The 19,775-nt window shown below is 36.6% G+C and overlaps 1 protein-coding gene across 3 annotated transcripts in view; it reads right to left on the reverse strand.

Annotated features, from left to right (window-relative positions):
- WWOX (WW domain containing oxidoreductase) overlaps positions 1–19,775 on the reverse strand; it is a 507,143-nt gene that overhangs the window by 292,875 nt on the left and 194,493 nt on the right. The window contains exon 9 of one of the 3 annotated variants that reach the window (XM_068693228.1): positions 5,779–6,723. The exons of the other annotated variants lie outside the window; for them this stretch is intronic. Coding sequence (XP_068549329.1) covers positions 6,709–6,723 — 15 coding nt within the window. The 3' untranslated portion in view covers positions 5,779–6,708. Of the gene's footprint in view, positions 1–5,778; positions 6,724–19,775 lie in introns of those variants that run through there. 3 annotated transcript variants of the gene reach the window in all.

Genomic DNA, 19,775 nt, shown 5'->3' on the forward strand with positions numbered 1-19,775 from the left:
GATGTGTTAGCCCCATGAAATTACACTTATTTTAGCTGTTCTGGATCTAGAAAGCTCTAAATAAGCAGCTGCATAGCAGAGAGGTCCAGAAGTGTCAGTCATAAGTGCTCCCTTTGAAACCAAGGGTGAAAACCAATTGGCAGGAAGATGTAACAGGATCGTGGCACTGTGCTTGACCTTTGCATAGTAGGTGATATGGGGAGGTCTAATGAACTTACCTAATTTAACTATTTCTGCTCTCTGAAGGAGTTCTCTACTTTGAGCAGTAAAAAAGGAAGCAAAAGAAAGGAAAAAAAAATGACAGGAACAAGGCTTCTCCAGGCTTATAATTTCATTTACGTAAAGAGACACGCCGTAGATCAGAGTCAACAGAAACACAGTATGCTGCTGTCACTATCAAGATTTTAAATAGCAGGCTTTGCAATAACTATGTAAATTATTAATATGTAAATTTAGAGTCAAATTATCTCCTCTGAATCTAAGGACCTTGGAAGAAGCAATGCACAGCTTCTTCAGGGAGCAGACTGAGCATGGGACTTTGCTTTAATTCCCAGCTGAAAGCGGTGAAACCATCTGGTTCTGGCTCCCCCAAACACCTCCACAAGCTCCTCATCAATAAAGCCCATCTGCAGGGAGGAAAGGAATACTGCTGAGTAATAAAGGCCAGTGTTCCCATGCTGAGTCCTCACCCCTGGCTCTCCAAACAGCACTTTCCAACAAGCACACAAGCATGTTTGGGGAAAGGGGGTGTGGGATGTGTGTTCTCCTTATGCTTAGAGACGTGTAAGTGGAGAAGAAAAAGGATGGAAGAGGCAGAACAGTGAAAGGAGGCATCCTGGAGATGGCAAGGGATGGCAACAGGGAAAGAACTGTGGATAAAGGAGGAGGTTCACCATCTTTAGGGGAAGTGAGAGAAGTTTGGGGAACGATACGGGAACCTTATTTTTCTCAGACAGACGAGAAAAGCCTCAGTTCATGATCCTTCACAGTCTCCAGTTAGTTCTCCGTATTCTGTCCTCTTCTGGTCGTGCTGTGTGTTCCCCCCCTGCACACACACACACAAACACACACACACTGTGCCAGGCTGCTCTCTCCACCACACACAGGTGTTACCTGCACTGGCTTCACAAAAACTGTAAAACAAGAAGGGTGGATAGGGAACATCCTGGATACTGTCATACCTGATGCCACAGTGTCCCCAGCAGCTGGGAGAAGTAATTACAGGAAAAATCCTACTTGGTCTCTACAGCCATCGTGAAGGCGCGAACAGGTACCTACAGGTGCCCGAGCTGCAGGGCTTGCCACAAAAGTGGATTTAGGGTGGGAGAGGGAGGAGGCAAGGATCACCTCCTGCCCTGACCCGCACTGCCGCCGCAGGCTGCATGCCGGAGCACAGGCTGCACCTGAAACACTTCCCAGGTGTGATCACAGAAAAAGGCCTCACATTGCTGATACCAGCTCGCCCTGGCTACAGACACAGGCTGTCAAAACTCCCACAGCTAAGGAATGTTAAACTGGTCAAAGCTGGGTTTAGTCTTCACAAGCTGCAAGGGTTCCTCTTTTGTACCACATAGGAGGAACTGCAGGCCTGATTTATTTTGATGAAAACGAGCAAGTGTGGGCAACATTTAGAAGTTTTGCTACCCAGCCCTGGATGGTATGACTGAGGGATAAAGGCCAGGGTGATGTATACCAGCATCGCCAGGTGGATGACACGGTCAAGACTGAAAAGAATAGGTCTGACATCATTTGTACATTGGGCCCTCTGCTTACATGGCTGTTGAGTGTATGTGGAAACTGGCTCCTACATTACAGGACAATTGGGTGAGGTAGATCACTGCCCAAGGCAATAAAGTAGTAAGTTACTGCTTTAAAAAATTAACCAACTACCCTAACTGATAATCCTGTCCTCTACCCCCACAGCTAAAAGCCATAAAATTATGTCTTAAAAGCTCAAGAGATTCACCTCAAAAACAAAACATAAAAATAAACACAAGTCAGCTGATTTGAGATCTAAACTCTTCTGACCCCAAGTTTAATGTGTCTGGGTGACAATTCTGCTATTAACTCTACGTAGTCAAGCAGGTTGGTTTTGACCTGTTCAGGGAGTAGGGGATGGGATGGGAACACTGCTGCCTGGGACAGCTTTGACCAACTGGGGCTCATCCTTGGTGCTGGGGCTGCAGTTCACAAGAGGACCAACGTCCTGGTAAGAATTCATCCCACACAACCACTTCCAGATCTCTCAAACTGATTATTCATGAAGAAATTAGATGAGCTACTAACAACAGGCAATGCCATCCATGGCTGCTTAAATGGCCTTCGGAGCCCTCGGACCTGAGGGCACTTCAAGGAGCCCTCCCATTTCTCTGTCTTTTTAAGGCTGAGCTGGCAACAGGCTCAATGATCAGGAACCTGAATGTTGGGTTAAGAATGTTTTTGCACATCTCTTCCACTTTTGGATGCACGATGGAGTCTCAGAAACAGCTTGACTAGGAGAACAGCATCTTAGTGACAGGTATGAGTAACATAGAAATCAGTGCAAATTGGATTTGGTGGGAATAGAACTTACTTTCTCAGGCTGTAGTTCAGAGCAGCCAGCCAGGAAACAGTTGATGTTGTCAGTCCTCTGTGAGGGCAATGCCAGCAAGAGCCCTTTGGAGCAGGAACAAGGGTTGCTGCCTCTAGATACAGGAATTAGAAATGGTCTGTGCACCAATTTCAGACCACACTGCATAGAGGCATTTTTTTCTGTTAGTACATAGATACATGCAGTGAGCTTGCCAGAAACATAATGTCTATGAAAGGAAATAGAAAATAGATCCTGGGACCACAAAGAGTGAGAAACAAATTTTGAATTTGGCCCATGGCAAATTACCGTATATTACTACTTGTTTTTCTCCCCTTTGTTATTGTTCTCTAAAATTCTTCTGTGAGATCCATAATCAGCTTTGATATGTGTGGAAATCTGCTTAGTGTCATAAGCTTAGTAACCAGAAAGAAAGAAAGAAAATTCACAAATTATTTCCCAATGTAAGTGGTCAACTCCCTCTTACTCAGCTTGATTAATCTGAGATGTGCACCATCACAGTCCTCAGAAGAGAAACCTTACAAATCTCCTTTCTCACAAAACAAAGACTGCTCACTGAAGTGTTCAGGTACTCAGTTACATTCAACACAAGCTAATTCACTTATCTTCAACAAGTGGACTATTGATTTTTTGCCTGATTTCTAAGCTGCCTGGGGCTTTCTGAACTACAACAATAGCATCCTGCATTAAAAAAAAAAAAAAAAAGAGAGAGAGGGGGAATGCAGTGGTAAATACCCCTTTGCTCATCAGTAATTATAATGACTTCATGTTTGCTTAATTTTGTCAGCATATACAGCAAATACATGGTTTATGAAACTTCTACAATCCTGTTTCACCTGCCCCTGCTATATAATTTGATAACACAAACAGAATCCTACTTATTTCTGGGCTGGAAATATTGCAGATCATTCTTCTCCATCAAGAGAAAACATACAATTACTAAGAGTCATTTGCTAATTGTGCTATCCACGTTCTTTCAGAGTCACACAGTCAGACTCATGGCTTTATAGTTACCATGTTCAGTCAGGAATGAAATGGCACATGACTTATGCAATTTTGGTAAAAATATTAAAATAAAAAAATAGATTTAGAGCCATAAATCACATCCCCTACTGTGATACAAGCACATGAATTCCACTACGTCAGATAATTTAGCCTTTTAGGAGTTTTATATAAAGATACACTGTTGATTTGCTCCTGTTGGTGCACTGAATGGCTGAAATATACATTCACAATTTAAGCATTTAGACACAAATGAACCACAGGAAAACTCATGTTTTTTGAATGTGCCAAAGGAGCTTTTACATTTGAAAGATTAAATAAACTTGTGTGACTATCTTTGGACCTTTTGCATCTGAGATTTAATATAAATTTAGCCTATTTTTTACTAAGCTGTTGTCAGTGGTGGTCATGTACTATTATAAACCCCTTAATAGAAACAGAATTTAATTTATAAAATAAAGACAATAAAGTTGACTGGATATTGTATTGCTGAAAACAGATTTATAGATAAAACTGGTCTTGTAAGCCAGACTGTGATTAAACTAACTGTCCTTTAAGTAAGAATAATCAACAGGTTAAGGTTCTGAGGGATGGGTTCTTATGCAAGTGAACCAGTCATTTTTATCCTATTTTTACATACTAAAGAACTCACAAACCTTGTTCCCAAAGCAGAGCATAACTAAACAGATGTGTCAGGAATACTGCAAACCAGGCTTATCCTTATGCTTTCACACTGAAGAAATACCCCCTTTTACTATTTTTTCCCCCTTTTTTTCTGCTACCTGAAGTGTAACAATAATGGAAATCTATATACAAATGGGGCCCCACTTACATACCTATTAAACAGATTTGTTTTTGTTTTTTTTTTCCAGGTTTCATTTCTAGCTGTATGCTCCTGGTCTTCAAATTCAGTGTCTCATGGTCTTTTTTTCTTTTTTCTTTTTTTTTTTTTTTAATTCTAAATGGCAATTAAAAGCAAATGAACAAACAAACACTTCTCCTCTCATGTCTTGTCAGAGATGGATGGTGCTGGACTTTGTTAGACAAAAATGACAGTGACAGCTTTAGAGAGGCTGCCATGTAGAAGCTCTGACCTGTGAGAGTGTCCCACAGTGATCTTTCCAGTGAAGAAGTCTATGCACCATGTGGGCTGTTTCTAGCCTTGTCTCCCCATGCATTTAGAGGCTTTTGCAATAGTAGGAAGGGGGATACAAAGAGGACAGGCTCTTCATTTGCGCAAGAGATGTGCTTCTTCCTCCCACTTTGCCAGTTTGTTAACATGCTTCCAGCTCTTTCTAATGCTTTTTAAAACATGTGATTCCAAATAAGAAACACAAAGAGTGTGTACACCCAATTGGACCGTGGCAGAAGATGACTCTCATGGACTCTAACAATGCTAGATGGCAAAGACGGGCTGCAGCTAAAGCAATGCGTGATCCCTCCATGCCGTCAATACTTGAAGGTGGGGGGAGCAATCTGTCAACTGTAATACAGTTCTAGTAAAGATATATCCTCTGTTCTCTTTGTCAAATTGACACACACAGGTATTTCAATCTATACTTCATGGTTAAAATTGATCCTAGTGAGAGGATATGTGGCTTGATCAAACCTGTGTAGGACTGAATCAAACAGGATTGATGACAAAAAATGTCTGCTTCAAAAAAGCAGGAAGTTTTTCCTGTGGTAACAGGGAGATTGAAGTCTTGCTGAGGGACAGACAGGACAAAAAAAAAAAAGCTGACATGACCACTTTGGCACAAATAATCCCAATATTGCTAAAACCAGTAAATATATAAATAAGAATTAATAAAAAAAATAAGAAAAGTAAATATATGTAATTTGTTGGCTTTAAAAAAGCTGACTTTTTACACTGTATTTTCAATTTCCTCACTACTGTGCTAAGTGTATTAGTTCACAGCACATTGCCTATAGAGGAACCTCTGTATATATATGTGTGTGTGTCTTTTAAGACCTAACGAGCTCTGTTCATTTAAGATAAAGTTCTAAAATAAATAGAACCATAGCCACAAGAGAGTTTTTGGAGTGGTGACTCAAAATAATCAGGATTCAACAGCATTTATCAATGATAAAAGGGTAAAATTCAATATTGTATAAATAAGACTACAGAAGTGTTGTATTTAGATTAAATTTAATATAGAAAAATGACAGTTTTTATTTATCCCTGTGTAGTCATAAAGTAATGTTAACTGGATCATAATTTTCACATTATAAAGGATCTGACCAGACAACCAGCAGGTTATTAGCCTGGAAAACAGTCATAAATTTAGTGAATATTTCAGAGTCAAGATTCATATGCGCCTGCCAGCAGACTTACTTTCCCAAAAATTTTCTGGGTATCAAATCATAACTTTAAATTATCACACAGTTGCGCCTTAAAAGATAAGGTTAAGAAGATATCCTATAACAAAGATGTATTCAATTTGAATTGTCATAAGGAAAAAACAGAGTTGCCAATCCAGTTTCAATCTTCCTTCTGTGATAAATTTGCTTGTTTCACATTCCTCACCCACTAAATTGGATTTGACCAATTGGAATTGGTCTGATGGTCATTTTGTATTTCATGCCAAAGAAAACAATTAATTTGAAAGATAAAAGAATGAAAATGCTGTAGTAAAAAAGTCACTTCACATTGGTTCTGGACTTAGAACAAGATATGCTGTTTTAGGGTAAGATCCTGACAACAGCACATCATTACTGCTGCTATATAGGAATCTCAAGTTTATTCAGAGAATTACGATGGAGCAGATGGGAGGATATAAGACTTTTGTAATAACCGACAGAACCAACTGCAAGCCAAAAAGTAAAAATACACATCATCATTACAAGTTTATGTTTTTATGACATATAAGTTTAAGAATCACTTTTGTCTTAATGATAAAAACAACTAACATGGTCTACAAATATTCTGAATTCCTTCCTTTGAAGACAAGGATGGGATGCTTAACTGCTGCTGGAAATCTGACTTGATGAGAGCATTGGGACTGGTTTGCTGTCTCCAAATACAAGGGGTTGATATCCCAGTAGTGACCAACTCCCACTTCCCTTTAGTAGGATTACAGTTTTGCCTCCATACTCTTCCTGTAGTTTTATAATGACTATCCCATCTTAGCCTGAAAACAAATGAGCACATTAAGTATTTGGTATAAATATAAATATTATAAAGCAATTTATTATTTGTCCTTCCATAAAAAATTCTAGATGAGTACTCTTTAAGACCCTGTCCTAGAAATTTCAGTCTATCAATCATCAGCAGGAGTTCTAATGATAGTTATAAAAATGTGAATTATGGGCATGTGTCTAACCAGTATGGATTTTGGCAAAATAAAAATACGTAAGATACTCTTCAATCCATTATTGCCCACAAATGCAGGAAAAGACATTACAATGTCAACATTTTCCAACCATATAGCACAGATACTTCCTGTAATACATAGAGAAAAAAACTACAGTAATCTAAGATTCTAATCTCTATAAGCCATTGAAGAAGGCATTTTTATTAACAGCATCAATAGCATGCTCAAAAAATATTAAAAAATGGATAGGAAACAATGACCCTTGAAGAGCTAAAAATGTTACACAGGGCTAGTTTAGGTAATCATTTACAACCAGACAGTAAAACTCAATGAGGAACCTTAGCACATCTAACACAGCATTCAAAAAACCCTGGCAACACAATCCCATGCAAGAATATTTACTCCAGTTACATATGCAATCAAATGAAGCAGGTTTCAACATTAGGCAGTTAAATTGTATGTGCAATGTAGCTTAATAAATGATATTTCAATTGTGGAAATCTAGAACAAGGAGTCCCTGTTCTGCCTCCTTGCCATTCCCCTCAGGACAAATGCAAGCCCAGGCAAAGAAGGTACTGTTGGAAAAAATACGTGATTTAGAAGCACATATCTCATTTTCAAATGTGATTCATGCACTTAGATGTATAAATACCATTGAAATTTGGTAAGATTCAGGAAATTAATTTTTTTAATTAGGAGTTAGACTCCTACCATACTTAGTCTTTAGGCAACACTGACAGTATTTTCAAAGCTATTTGGAAACTTCAAAGGGAAGCTATGGGCTCACCGTGATTTTCAAAAGCACGTGAGCAGTTGAGAGGCTTAACTTCCTGGGCTGCTTGAATTTTGTTTTTAAAATCTTGAGATACGTATTTGTATCTCCAAGCACCTAAACCATGTATTTGATAACACAGTATCTAATAATTTAAGTGTATTTGTTTCTGAAAGAACACCAAAAGAACCACAGAAATGTCAAAGACTAGCAGATGATAACTTTCTGAGTTTTTCATTGTAGTTCAAGCAACTGTAATATAGACCTTGATCCTTCCACCTATGCTAACGTTAGATATTCATGCATATTTTAGAAACAGGCTGTCAAGTTAATAATGAATTTAACAAAACACAATTAACTTTTATGATACATTAAAAAATCAACAAACTAACAAACAAAAGCCTAAAATTCTACATTTCCTAGTTGTAAATTTCCTAAAATTCTCCTCCTCTGTGATCTAAACAATATTTAGCTTATGCTGAAAATTTATATAGCAATGTGAAGAATGGGGTGCTTGTGTTTTTTGTTTATATGTTTTCTAATAAAACAACTGAATGACATGGCAAACCACAGCATGGAATTTTGAACAAAAGGGTTTCCCCAAAAGCTGAGATTTTCATAGTCCAATATAGTATTAATCTCACCTTTCTTTACTTTTCCACAGGAAAAAAAATAAAAATCTTTTTAAAAGTCTGGTTTCCTTAGCCATTATTATGTAGCTACCCCAATCTTTCATGTTTTCCAAAGAAAGAACTGCTGATGATTATTCCTGTCTGCATATTTACCGCAATTTTTTTCATCTTATTCATATTAGCATATTAACATATCTACATGTTCTACATTAAACTATATGCATAATGCACTTTTGCATTATGAAGTCTGTGTAGTTAATTAAGGATTTCTGTTTACCTCCCTACTTCTTCCTGCTCTCTGGCTATACAGATGTCAAAGAAGGGCCTGTACCTTTGGACTAGCTGATCCCTGGCTGCAGTATACAGGGAAATGTTAGAACAAGAGGAAAGGATGCAATATAAGTCATTCTACCAACAGCAAATTTTTCCAGATACATTCCTGCTTATCATTCTTCTTGGATTTATATGGAATATGGAAGGATGTGAGCTGGTGTTCAATATTCAAAATAATTTACATTCAGCTGTCTCATTTCCTTTTTAGGGATGTTGTGGTGCTGAAATAAAAAAAAAAAAAAAAAAAAAAGAAAAAAAAAAGCTCAAAGCTCCTGTGTGACTGGTGTGACCGTACCAGTACAGTCACTAGCATGAAAAACTGAAACATACTTTTCTGTGTAAGGGTACCCTTCTCACTTATGCCAGAACTAGCTGACATGCAAGAAAGCTATCTCACTATGAGACTGTGCAAGAGTGTTGCAGTTTCCTAAGACAACAGTTGGTTACACATTATACTGTAGGAGAGATCTGTGCAAACGCTGCAAACTTCGTCTTACACAGTTGCACTAGACTTTTGCCTAGAAAAGCTATTAAACTAATACTGCCTTGATACCACCTTTCTCCTATTAAATATATATATATATTTATCAATATTAAAATCAAGCTGTGTAGTGTACCAACGAGTGACACTTCCCAGTGAGGTGAATATTGTTTATAGTTCTTTCAAGTCTGAGTGATTGCTTACAGGTCTCCCTCAAGATGACTTGATCATGAATCATCTTTGAGCCTTTATTCCACAAAAATCAAGATGATGATGACTCTTACTGAGAAACAAAAGACAATTAAGGTCAAAAGTGGACACCTGAGGGTCAGACTGGATAGCATTATGAATGCATAATTTTGTGTATTTTCTTTATGCTTTAGTTTATTTGGACGTAACCTTCAGTGAAAGCTAAAGCAGCAGGACAGAATTTACACTCTATATTTATACACTCTAGCTGACAGTACCTCTGCTTTTCCTGTGTCAGACCTCACAACAGCAGGATCTGCTGCGTATGAACAGGTAAAGCAGACGAACGTCCATCAGTGAGTAGGTTAATACTACTAAACTGATTCAACTTTAGTGTGACTTGTTTTTTAACCCACACTTCAGGAGATGTCTACGTGGTATCTAATATGTATGAGGCACTATACACCATACAGTACTTACAATGCATTTTTAAAAGCTATTCCTTTTATAAGTTAAAACCTACAGTATATTTTTAACCAGTTCTTGAGTATTCTAAAAGAAAATGTTTTCTGTTTCCAAGCCAGAACTGGTCATTTCTTCTACAGAATATGATGTTTGAAAATCAGTTCTTCCTATTATAGATTTCTCCCTCAGCTTGTAGAAAATCCATGATTCCCTAAACATTGGTCTTTGAAAGCACATTGACTAAAATCTTCATGCCTAATTCATGAAGTGTAGTCTGGAGATTAGTGGAGCTGGACATAGACCAGGAATACTTTATCATATTCTAATAAGCAGAGGCTGAAAATTGCATTTCTAAGGCTACAGTATTAAAGGGCACACTGCAAAACATGACCCAAACATAACTCAGTAGTTCTACACTGCCTGTAAAGGCTTTGATATGATAAAGTATGCTGACGAGGGGAATAAACACAACTAGAAATTTCTATATTTAAGAAGGGGGGGAAAACAGCAAACGCTCCATGTATACATCAAAGCTTATACTGTATATTATAAACTTATATAATGTGATCCCAATGGAACAACCCTTGTACTGTTATCGATTATTCGAACACACCAAGGAACATCATTGCAATAACATAAAATTAGGCTTATGTAGCAAATGTAACAGTAAAAACAGTCTAGTAAAAATAGTCTATAAGGCTAATGTAATCATTACTATAAAACTCTTAATGACTTCTTGCCATATAATACACCAGAAAAATGTGAAAACTAAAATTACCAGAGGAAAAACATGAACATATTTGACTTATGATGTTTGTGTTATTTAAAAAATAAATTGCTCACCACCTCTTTTGTTTGGTTCTGTTGTTGTTTTGTGTGCTTGTTTTATTTTGTACAACATAACTAGATTTTAAAAGGGAAAAAGGAGTGATATATGACATGGTTTCTGGTTACTCCACAGCAGGATCTGTTGATGGTAGAAGATCTCAGAAAAGGATCTTTTCACATACTAGGTTTTTCTTCCCATTTAGAAGGGAGTGAACAGACATCTGTCCCATCTCTCATCGTGAGAGCATATTACAGTGTCAGGACCTGTTTTGGAAAGAAGATGTATACTGAACAGAGCTGGATTTGGGAACACCACTGTTTTCCACATTAGCAGTGGTCATGATGCACAAAGCTTGAAGGGGCAGGGTGGTTGTATTAAGGAAAAATGAAAAGAACAAAAGACTATTTGGTCAAACTGGCAAGACTTTGAATGAGTGAAAACCATCAGTCACAGTGACCAACAGACCCTGGCAATATAAACAAGGTAGAAATGATAGTCAATAAAATCACAATTAGGTACACTGAGTGTCAGCGTTCCTGTGTGCTCACAATCAAGGAAATCAATAACTAACACTGAAAATTCTCCACCACTTGCTTTCCTTTATATATATATATATATATATATATATATATGTATATATATATATATATTTAATTTAAATTCATCTTCTCCAGATGATTCTACTAAGACTATCTTTAACAAAAAACAGTTCCAATTACTGACTATGGTGCAATAGAAATCAAGAGTCAGAGATCAGGAAAGCCTACTAGCTACTTTTGAAATTAAAGTGGAAGGTGTAAAATCAACAGGTTTACAAATAAGTTAAATGATCAGAAACTGTTCTTCACACCCAGACAACTTATAGAAAGGATGATGTATAAGCTAGCAGCATTTTGTACTCCAAAGCTCTTTCCAAAAAATAATCCTTAGTGTTGGAAACATACAGAGAACTAATCTACCTCCTACAGAGTTAGATGTGACTGCTAAGCGGCATGTTTTATAGTTTCTGGTCTCCTCCCCCAATGAAAAAATAGCCTAAGCATAACACAAGAAGAACACATTATCCCCATTTAATATGAACAGTAATCTTCTCTTGCTTTAATTTCATTTGAAAACTGTAAGAGCACATTTAAAAGCAACAACCAAAATTTCACTCTTCGTTTCATAAGTTTCACGTAGTACTTAGCTTTGTCTCTTTCCAGCCTACCTTCACATTTTCTTTCCATCATCCTTGTCATTACAGCTTTTTTTGGATATTTCACACCTTGCCCTCTGTTCCTAGGTTTTCATGGTTTTTATCCAAGTTGGCTAAACTTCAGACTTTTATTATTACTACACTATTTATGGAATCATGGAAAGAAAAGAGTCATGGGTGAAGTTGCAAAGAGATCAGTCTCTGAAAAATAGGAATATCTAATTCCTCCTGAAATTACAGCAACAAAAATGCAGCAACTTAACTGGCATTGATATCACACCTGACAGTTGGCTTTAGCCCACGACCCAAGTTAATATTCAGAAATTAAGTTCAAAAGGGTACCTTTACTGTTCATCACTCTTAGAGTAAAGGCACCTCTCATAACAAAAGACAACAGAAATGCACAGTAAGACAACTGTTGCTTCTTCCAGGAAACCTTGGCTTACTTGGCTTACTGCAGGGCAGCATAGCACTTCTTTCTGAATACTTTCCAAATAGATCCAAAGGAATTCAAGCTTCTCTGCAGTTCACCAGGAATGTGTACAATTGTATTGGATAGCTTATTGAAAAATGGCTCTTTTAAATATTCTTCAATATGAACTCTGAGAATTTTCATATACACCTACACACAAATCACCCTGATGATTTAGTTAGAGTAACACTTTGCCAACAAACACAAGCTTTCTTCCTGTATCTTCAAAATTTACTGGTTTCACTCCTATAGTGATATAGAACACAAACTTCTTTAGAGCTCCTCATTCCAAACATCCATCATTCAGAGAAATATCAAAGAAAACCTCTGCAAGTGTACAAAGGTTTAAATGTTGAAAATGGATAGCTGTAGAATGAGCCCTTCATTACCAAAGAAGTGAAAAACGTAAGCTTCTTTGACACTTATTCAGGTATACATGTATTTTTGTTAACACTGTACGCACCACCTGCATATAAAAAATTGTTTCCAATGTTTTGGAAATAGTTATTTCTAGACAGGAATTATACCTTATTATAAGAAAATGCCTGCAAATGCACATAAAACACAGAAAATTACCTGAGTGTCTCCTGACAGTGGCAGATTCCTATATCTTAAAATATTTTTATATACACATGAATTAAAAAGGCTTTAGCAGAAATTTTGTAGCACAGCATAGACCAAGTGTCCTGCATTTGTATGGATATAAAGCCTTTTATCTTAAGCTGTATGAACACAAGATATCATCCATGATAAATGCCCTTCTCTGTCTGTGACATTTCCCTCATGCTGTTTTCCATACATAACAGGTACAAAACACACCATATGTGAAAAGACAAAAAAAAATAGCATTTTGCCTGATCAGTGTCTGTATACAGTAATCAGAGAGAAAAAAAAAAAAAAGAATAGCTCTTGTAATGACATTTTATAGCTTAATTCGAATCAATAAGACAGATATTTTGAAAAACTCACATAAGTTTAGAAGCAATTATGAATGGAAAGGAAAATGAAAAAGGGTGAATATTACTGGCTTGAGATTTGTTCATTTGAGACTTGTATTTTTTTTTCTATCATGCCAAATTCCTGCAAGTGATGCAGCATGGTTGAGCTGTGCAATAAATGCTTCTACCAAATTACTCACCATCCTCACGAATCAGTCTGGTAACTTAAAGATCAGCATATGTATTTCTAAAAGGCATCTACTGCATTTTCTGTGAATACTAGATGTTAAGGATATATTATTTTTGAACTGCTTTCTATACTACACTACTATGAAATCAAACTCTTGCTATGAGGAACTTCTTTTATTTTTTGCTCTTGAAAAATAAATCATTTAAACATTTAGCACACACAAATAAAAAGGAGAAAGTATTGAAGGAGATAAAACCTCAGCAGAAATAATAACTGAAACCCAAAGTAACAACCACAACAAATAAATCTTAATTTAAAAAATATGTCTTCATTCTGTTAGCAAGCCTCCTACCAACTGTCATTACCATTTGGCAGGATAGGTCACTTAAAGCAAGGTTCCTTCTTCAGTTTCTAGTGCCTCCATAATGCTAGAAATTCCAGTTAAATTTCACCACATGTTAATAGCCAAATAGCCAATTTTTGCAGGACTGAAGGTTTTTGTTTGTTTGTTTGTCGTTGTCGTCCCCTCCTCCCCCCCCAAGGAAAGGGGAGTGGAGAGGAGGAAAATAACCTTAACTTTGGTATTTTAATGATGACATATAAGTTGTTCATGTCAAAATTACAACTCTGAATTTGATCTGAAAAACTGGGGTGCCATATTCCACATGAGCCTCACTAAGGAGCATACCTTATAAAATAATTTGAACTTTCTTGACTTTTCTTATTAGAAAGAAGAGTTGCAACAGGAATTATGGAAGAAAAAAAAAAAAAAAAAAGGAAAATCTTCAATTCCTCACATTTTCAGAGACACTTTGTCTCACAAATTAACTTTTTCACCGACATTGACCCTACAGCACTGATATAGCTCCATTAGTAAAGCATAACTAACAACATGATATGAACCTCTCAGCCTTCTGCCTGATCAAGACACTATCCACATTTACAGGTGGAAGGACTTTTATTTTCAGTGAGAATTATCCACGACTGCATGACTATAGAAACTGCTGTTTATTAAAAATATCAAACATTACAATACCCATAATGCAGCTTTAAGACTTCCAAAAATTGGAGTCATAAAATTTCGTCTGTTCACAGACATTTGAACACACTGTTTATGCTCCGACTTCATCCTCTGCACAGTTTTTTGCAACCCCAGAGATAGATTGTGATAGAGAATTTCTGGCAGTTTAGTCTCCTGATACATGTCTTTTTAGTAAATTATCTCCGTATACCTCTTAAAAGAACATATGATCTATAATTCTAATCTGAGCGGAAACATTTCTGTATTTTACCATGAGGATTTATGTCACATTAACAACACAAACATACAATATTTATCCCTTTCCAGATTCCTGTTTTTGTGCAACTTCTCACAATCCTGTAGCTGCTTTGACACTAACTACTAAGATGCTAGAATGACAACCATGCCAAGGAGCAACTCAGACGCAGTACAATTTATCCTATATTGTGCAAATGCAGACCTGAAGAATTTCCAGTGTGAACTAAGACCTGAAAGGACTTTCTACAATGTCAAAAGAGCACTTGTGTGGAGAAGACAGACTGCACCTCACTGTTTGGTGATGAGACACTAACCAGCTTTAGTTCTGATAAGATGCTTTACCTGAGGTATTCAATTATATCCCTACCAGACTATGCTGAAGGAATATTTAAAGTCTGCTTTGCCCTTGACTCTTGATTCTGCATGTCAAAAACACTTAACTCAAACCCTTTTGGATTACCAATACTGCATTAAGTTCATTGACTCCTGTACCAGATTATCCAGGACCAGATGAACTGATATCACACTAACAGATATTGATGCTGTTTTAATATTAGACAAAAACAGCATGGCTTTACAAACGTTTTAATTATTTTGAGGGGGTGGGCTAATAAACAGTTCCCTCATGCAACCTGCAGTCAAGTATTTTATAGAACCCTCCCTTGAAACTGTTGTGAAAATTCAGAAATTTAGTGAGATACATCCTGAAGAAAATGCTTTTATTTGAGAGTTTTTGGTTTATGAAACCACAAAACTGTCCACACTAATCTACAGCTCCCCTTGCTGGGTCAGTTGCTGAATTGCATTTGAACTGTGGCAAACAAATAAAGTATTTGATACATCTAGACTTACAAAATGTGCATCATGGATATCTACTGTTGTGCACAATAAGCCTCTGTGCTACCCACATTGCCTAGAGATGGAGCTTCACCAGCACAAGACAAATTTCAGACCACACTTCAGTGCTGCAACTGAAGAGACAACAGAATCAAAAAACAAAAACACATACCAGCTTTTTTCTGCCTTCTGAGTTTCTACAGACTCCCTTGATTACCACAGGCAATCCTCACTTCTTGTCCTTAGCCCTCCCCCTCTGAAAGATGTCATTGAATAGGCTGTTGTTCGGAACACCATTCCGAATGGAACTTCAAATCTCTTAACAGCTATACTCAAAAGCAGAACCAACCCTTCTTCCCTTACTAGAAATGAGCACACCACAACACATCTTGTTCAGGCCACCTGCAGTTACTGTTCTGTTTCCTTCACCAGAACTAGTTAGTGCTACCGTTTGTGAACCCTATGAACTTTTTTACTTTAATAAAACTTAAGTGTCCCAGAAAACCTGACTTCTTTGCAAAGTAGATGATTTCTCTGATCAGTTATTCAGATATTCCCATAAACACGCTGTGAAGGTTTTTCCTTCTTGAAATGGCTTAATAGTTTTCCTAATGAAGAGTAAAGTATAATCCATATCCTGATCAACTAATTACTAATGCAACAGCAATTCCTTAGATTTAACATAGCTTCTCATTCTACATGCAAGGCACAATGATGCTAGGATGGAATTCCCCCCATATATATATATATATTTTTTTTTTTTCCCTGGACCTTTCAGTTGCAATTTGCATTTTCAGGTAATTCACAGCATCTTCTATGCTTTTGTCCTAACAAGTTTATCTATGTTAGCTGTCTTGACATCGCTGTGGAGATATAACTGAGAATAATATGGCTGAAGTGTAAATTCTACTGCAATGGTTTTCCCACAGATTTGAGAGTTTCTCTCACATTGGTATGAATATGAACACAGACACAGGTGTACAATACACAGTGCTGTAGAAGTTCTGTTTAAAAAAACAAACAAACAAACAAACAAAACAAAAACAAACAAACAAAAACCCTTCTATCCAAAGAAAATAATAACATAGGTAACCATGCCCTTTTTTATCTGAACCTAATGAAAATTTGGAAACATTGTACATTTTTCTGGTTAAAATCAGCACATACAGACACAGCATAATTAGGATTGGTTATTTAGATAAGAAAGATTTTCATATTTCTTTCTCTTCAGTCAATCTCTGTTTTTGTCATTAAATTAAATAAAAGAATAAAAATAGAAAAAGCAAAAAGAAAGCAAGCACATGTAAGTCAACAAGCATCCAAATAAAAATTATAGATCTATTTTTTATATGTCTCTGACACCCTTTTGACCATGTATTGACCATTTGTGACCATTTTGCTCAGACTAAATCAATCAATAAGTTGCTCAGCCAGAATGTAAAACTGAATTTTTAACTGTTATAAAATTGATAATTCAGAATATGAGATGAGATGAGAAGATGATGGTATAGCTATAAACTCACTATGCATATCAAGAAAGCTGTGTGATTCAATCACATTGGAACAATAACTACTAACTTAAGACTTATTATAGCTTTTAGCAAATGAAAGATTTTAAAAATGTTTTGATACTCAAAGGTAAATTTGACATATTTGTCAATTTTCAAAGGAGTCTGGAGTGATTAGATTTAGAGGTCAGTCACTTAGAGGTCGTTGTGAGACCACAGATTTTACTTTCAAATTATGAGCAAGAAAAGCGATAACCAAAACTTCATGCACACACACAAAGTGACTAGTTGGTACAAGGATTTGTGAAGTTAGTCTGTCACCCATTCAAACAGGCCCCCACTTACCAGACATAATTTTCCTGATAAATAACCTTGATAGATAAAGGCAAAGAACATAGACAATTTACTGCTATTACAAACTTCTTCAAACTGTGTGCCAACACTCATCCTCTTCAAAATAAACCAGGGAGCACTAGGTCTCATGTTACAAAGCATACTATTCCAAAAAGCTAACAATAAATCCAAACCAAAAATCAATACTATTAATTTGTGAGATGGATGCTAAAAAAATCAAAGCTGCCATCACTCAAAAGTGTTAAAACATAAACACAATGGAAATCATAAATGTGCTTTAAAACTCAATTTAAAAATACCAATTACAAGTTCTTCTAATCTAAATTTAAGACCCCTGTTGCTTATTTATTCCTATGAAAAAGGATACAGCAGATGAATTGCGAATTACATTAACAGTCATTTTCCCAACCACAGAAATTGTTGGCTTAATGCCCAATGAATACAATAGCCACATGTTCACAATCTTTAATTATCCAATTAATGTAGTGTCGTTTTAGCAATTAGTTCAGATGACCATATGTAACTTTTTACAAATAGCTCTTTCTTACTATGACCAGAATGCCAAATGTACCAAAATGTGTTTATATTAAATGCCCAACTTGAACATTAAAAGGACTTACAAAATTACCTATGTTTAACATACTGTGACTTGTACTATTAGATGCTTTCCAAAATGGATTTAGTTTCATAAGTAAGGTTGATTTTTGCAGACTTGTTCTGTCTTGCAGTCAAAACTCCACATTTTGTTTTCTCCTGTAATGTTAAAACAATGTCCTAATGAGGTCAAACCACAGCTGTCAAAAAAAGTTTTGGATCTGTTTTGGTGTTTTGTTTTTTTCTTTTTTTCTTTTTTTTTTTTTTTTTGAGATAAAAATTGTAAATCAGCTTGGTATAGTCTATGCACTCACTGTACAAAAGCTTCACCCCCACATTTCTTTCAATGCTCTACAAATGAGCTACTTGCATAAGCCACTGTGCCACGGCACTGGTGTTCATGGGAAGGATGCGGGAATGGCAGCCACCTCCCCATTTTGTGGTACCACAACACAACCCCAAGAGAGCTGCGCGCTTGTGCTGGTTCAGTGCCAGGTGGCTGTCAGGTCAGTGCTGCAAAGGCAACGAGCTGAGGCACAGCTGGACAATTGTGTCCCTTCATCGACCTGGAGCAGGTTGCAGGAGACAAGGGTAGGATCCTACCAGTACAGAAGAACCTCAAAAGACACCATGTCTCCTTCCTGTAAGGTCATCACACGTATTGAACGTGATTTAGCTCAGCAGACCTAATTCTCATACTCAGTGTTATCTTATCCTTTACAGCTTAAATTGTGCTCTAGAAGGAATGAAGACAAGGATGTAGATTACACGACACCTTTCTTTTTGGAAGCACATGGCATTGGACACTGTTAGAGAGAAGAAATTCGCTTACAAGGAACCAACATGAAAATTGGCTTCCCAGGACAGGTTTGGTTCAACACATAAATCTTTTATTCCTTATGTAAGGAACATTGCCATACTCCTTACAGTAGGAAGTTCCCTATATTCTCATTGATTGAGGATCTGGTTCCAAATACAACTTCTAGGTGCTCTGATGACAGAAGACTAAAAAACACTAACAAAGAACAGAGACTGGCAGAATTAATTCCCAAGTTCAGTGAAACAGAATATAAGAGAAAGCAGAAGATGAAGGAAGAATGTCTGCTTGAAATTAATGCAACATAATTTGTTTATTACCTGGCCATCACTGTATTAGGCATCAAACACATTCAGGGAAAACTATTTTCTGTCATAGTACTTCTCTGCAGCAAAAAGATAAGTTATTTTCTCTTGAAGATACTCAAATTATAATCACTAGTATAAGGGTAATTATCGAAGAAGAAAAAAGAAAAATCAATTGCTGTGTAAATGTCTCAAATTTCTATTGTTCATAAGCTGTGTTTAGATGAAGGTGTACAAACAGACACACAGGTCTTTATTTCTCCTTAATTGGCTTCAAGTCTCTCTATGGACTCTTTTAACATATAAAAACTGTAACTATTTTAACGTAAAATTCATATCAACCTAAATGAATAGGTTAGCATTACATTTTCTGTCACTATAATTTATGAATACCAAAACCAGTGAATCACAAGACATACAATGGCAGATAATTTTATTTGTGACAAAGGCAATTTTTCTGCACCTTTTGCTCTGTTATTCACTTTCACTACTTGTCCATATTTCACAGGGCCTGTTTTATACCAGCGTTTTAGGAAAACAAATGGAAGTTTCAGACCTCTGTTCTCTGATACAGACTACAGTTTCTAAGATAAGTTTCTTACGAACCACAAATCTGCTAAAACAGTTGGATGTACTATTCAACAAGACCTGTTCAGGTTCCTTCAGCTTATACACCTAC

The sequence above is a fragment of the Anas acuta genome, chromosome 10, assembly GCF_963932015.1.
Source record: "Anas acuta chromosome 10, bAnaAcu1.1, whole genome shotgun sequence".
Lineage (NCBI taxonomy): Eukaryota > Metazoa > Chordata > Aves > Anseriformes > Anatidae > Anas > Anas acuta.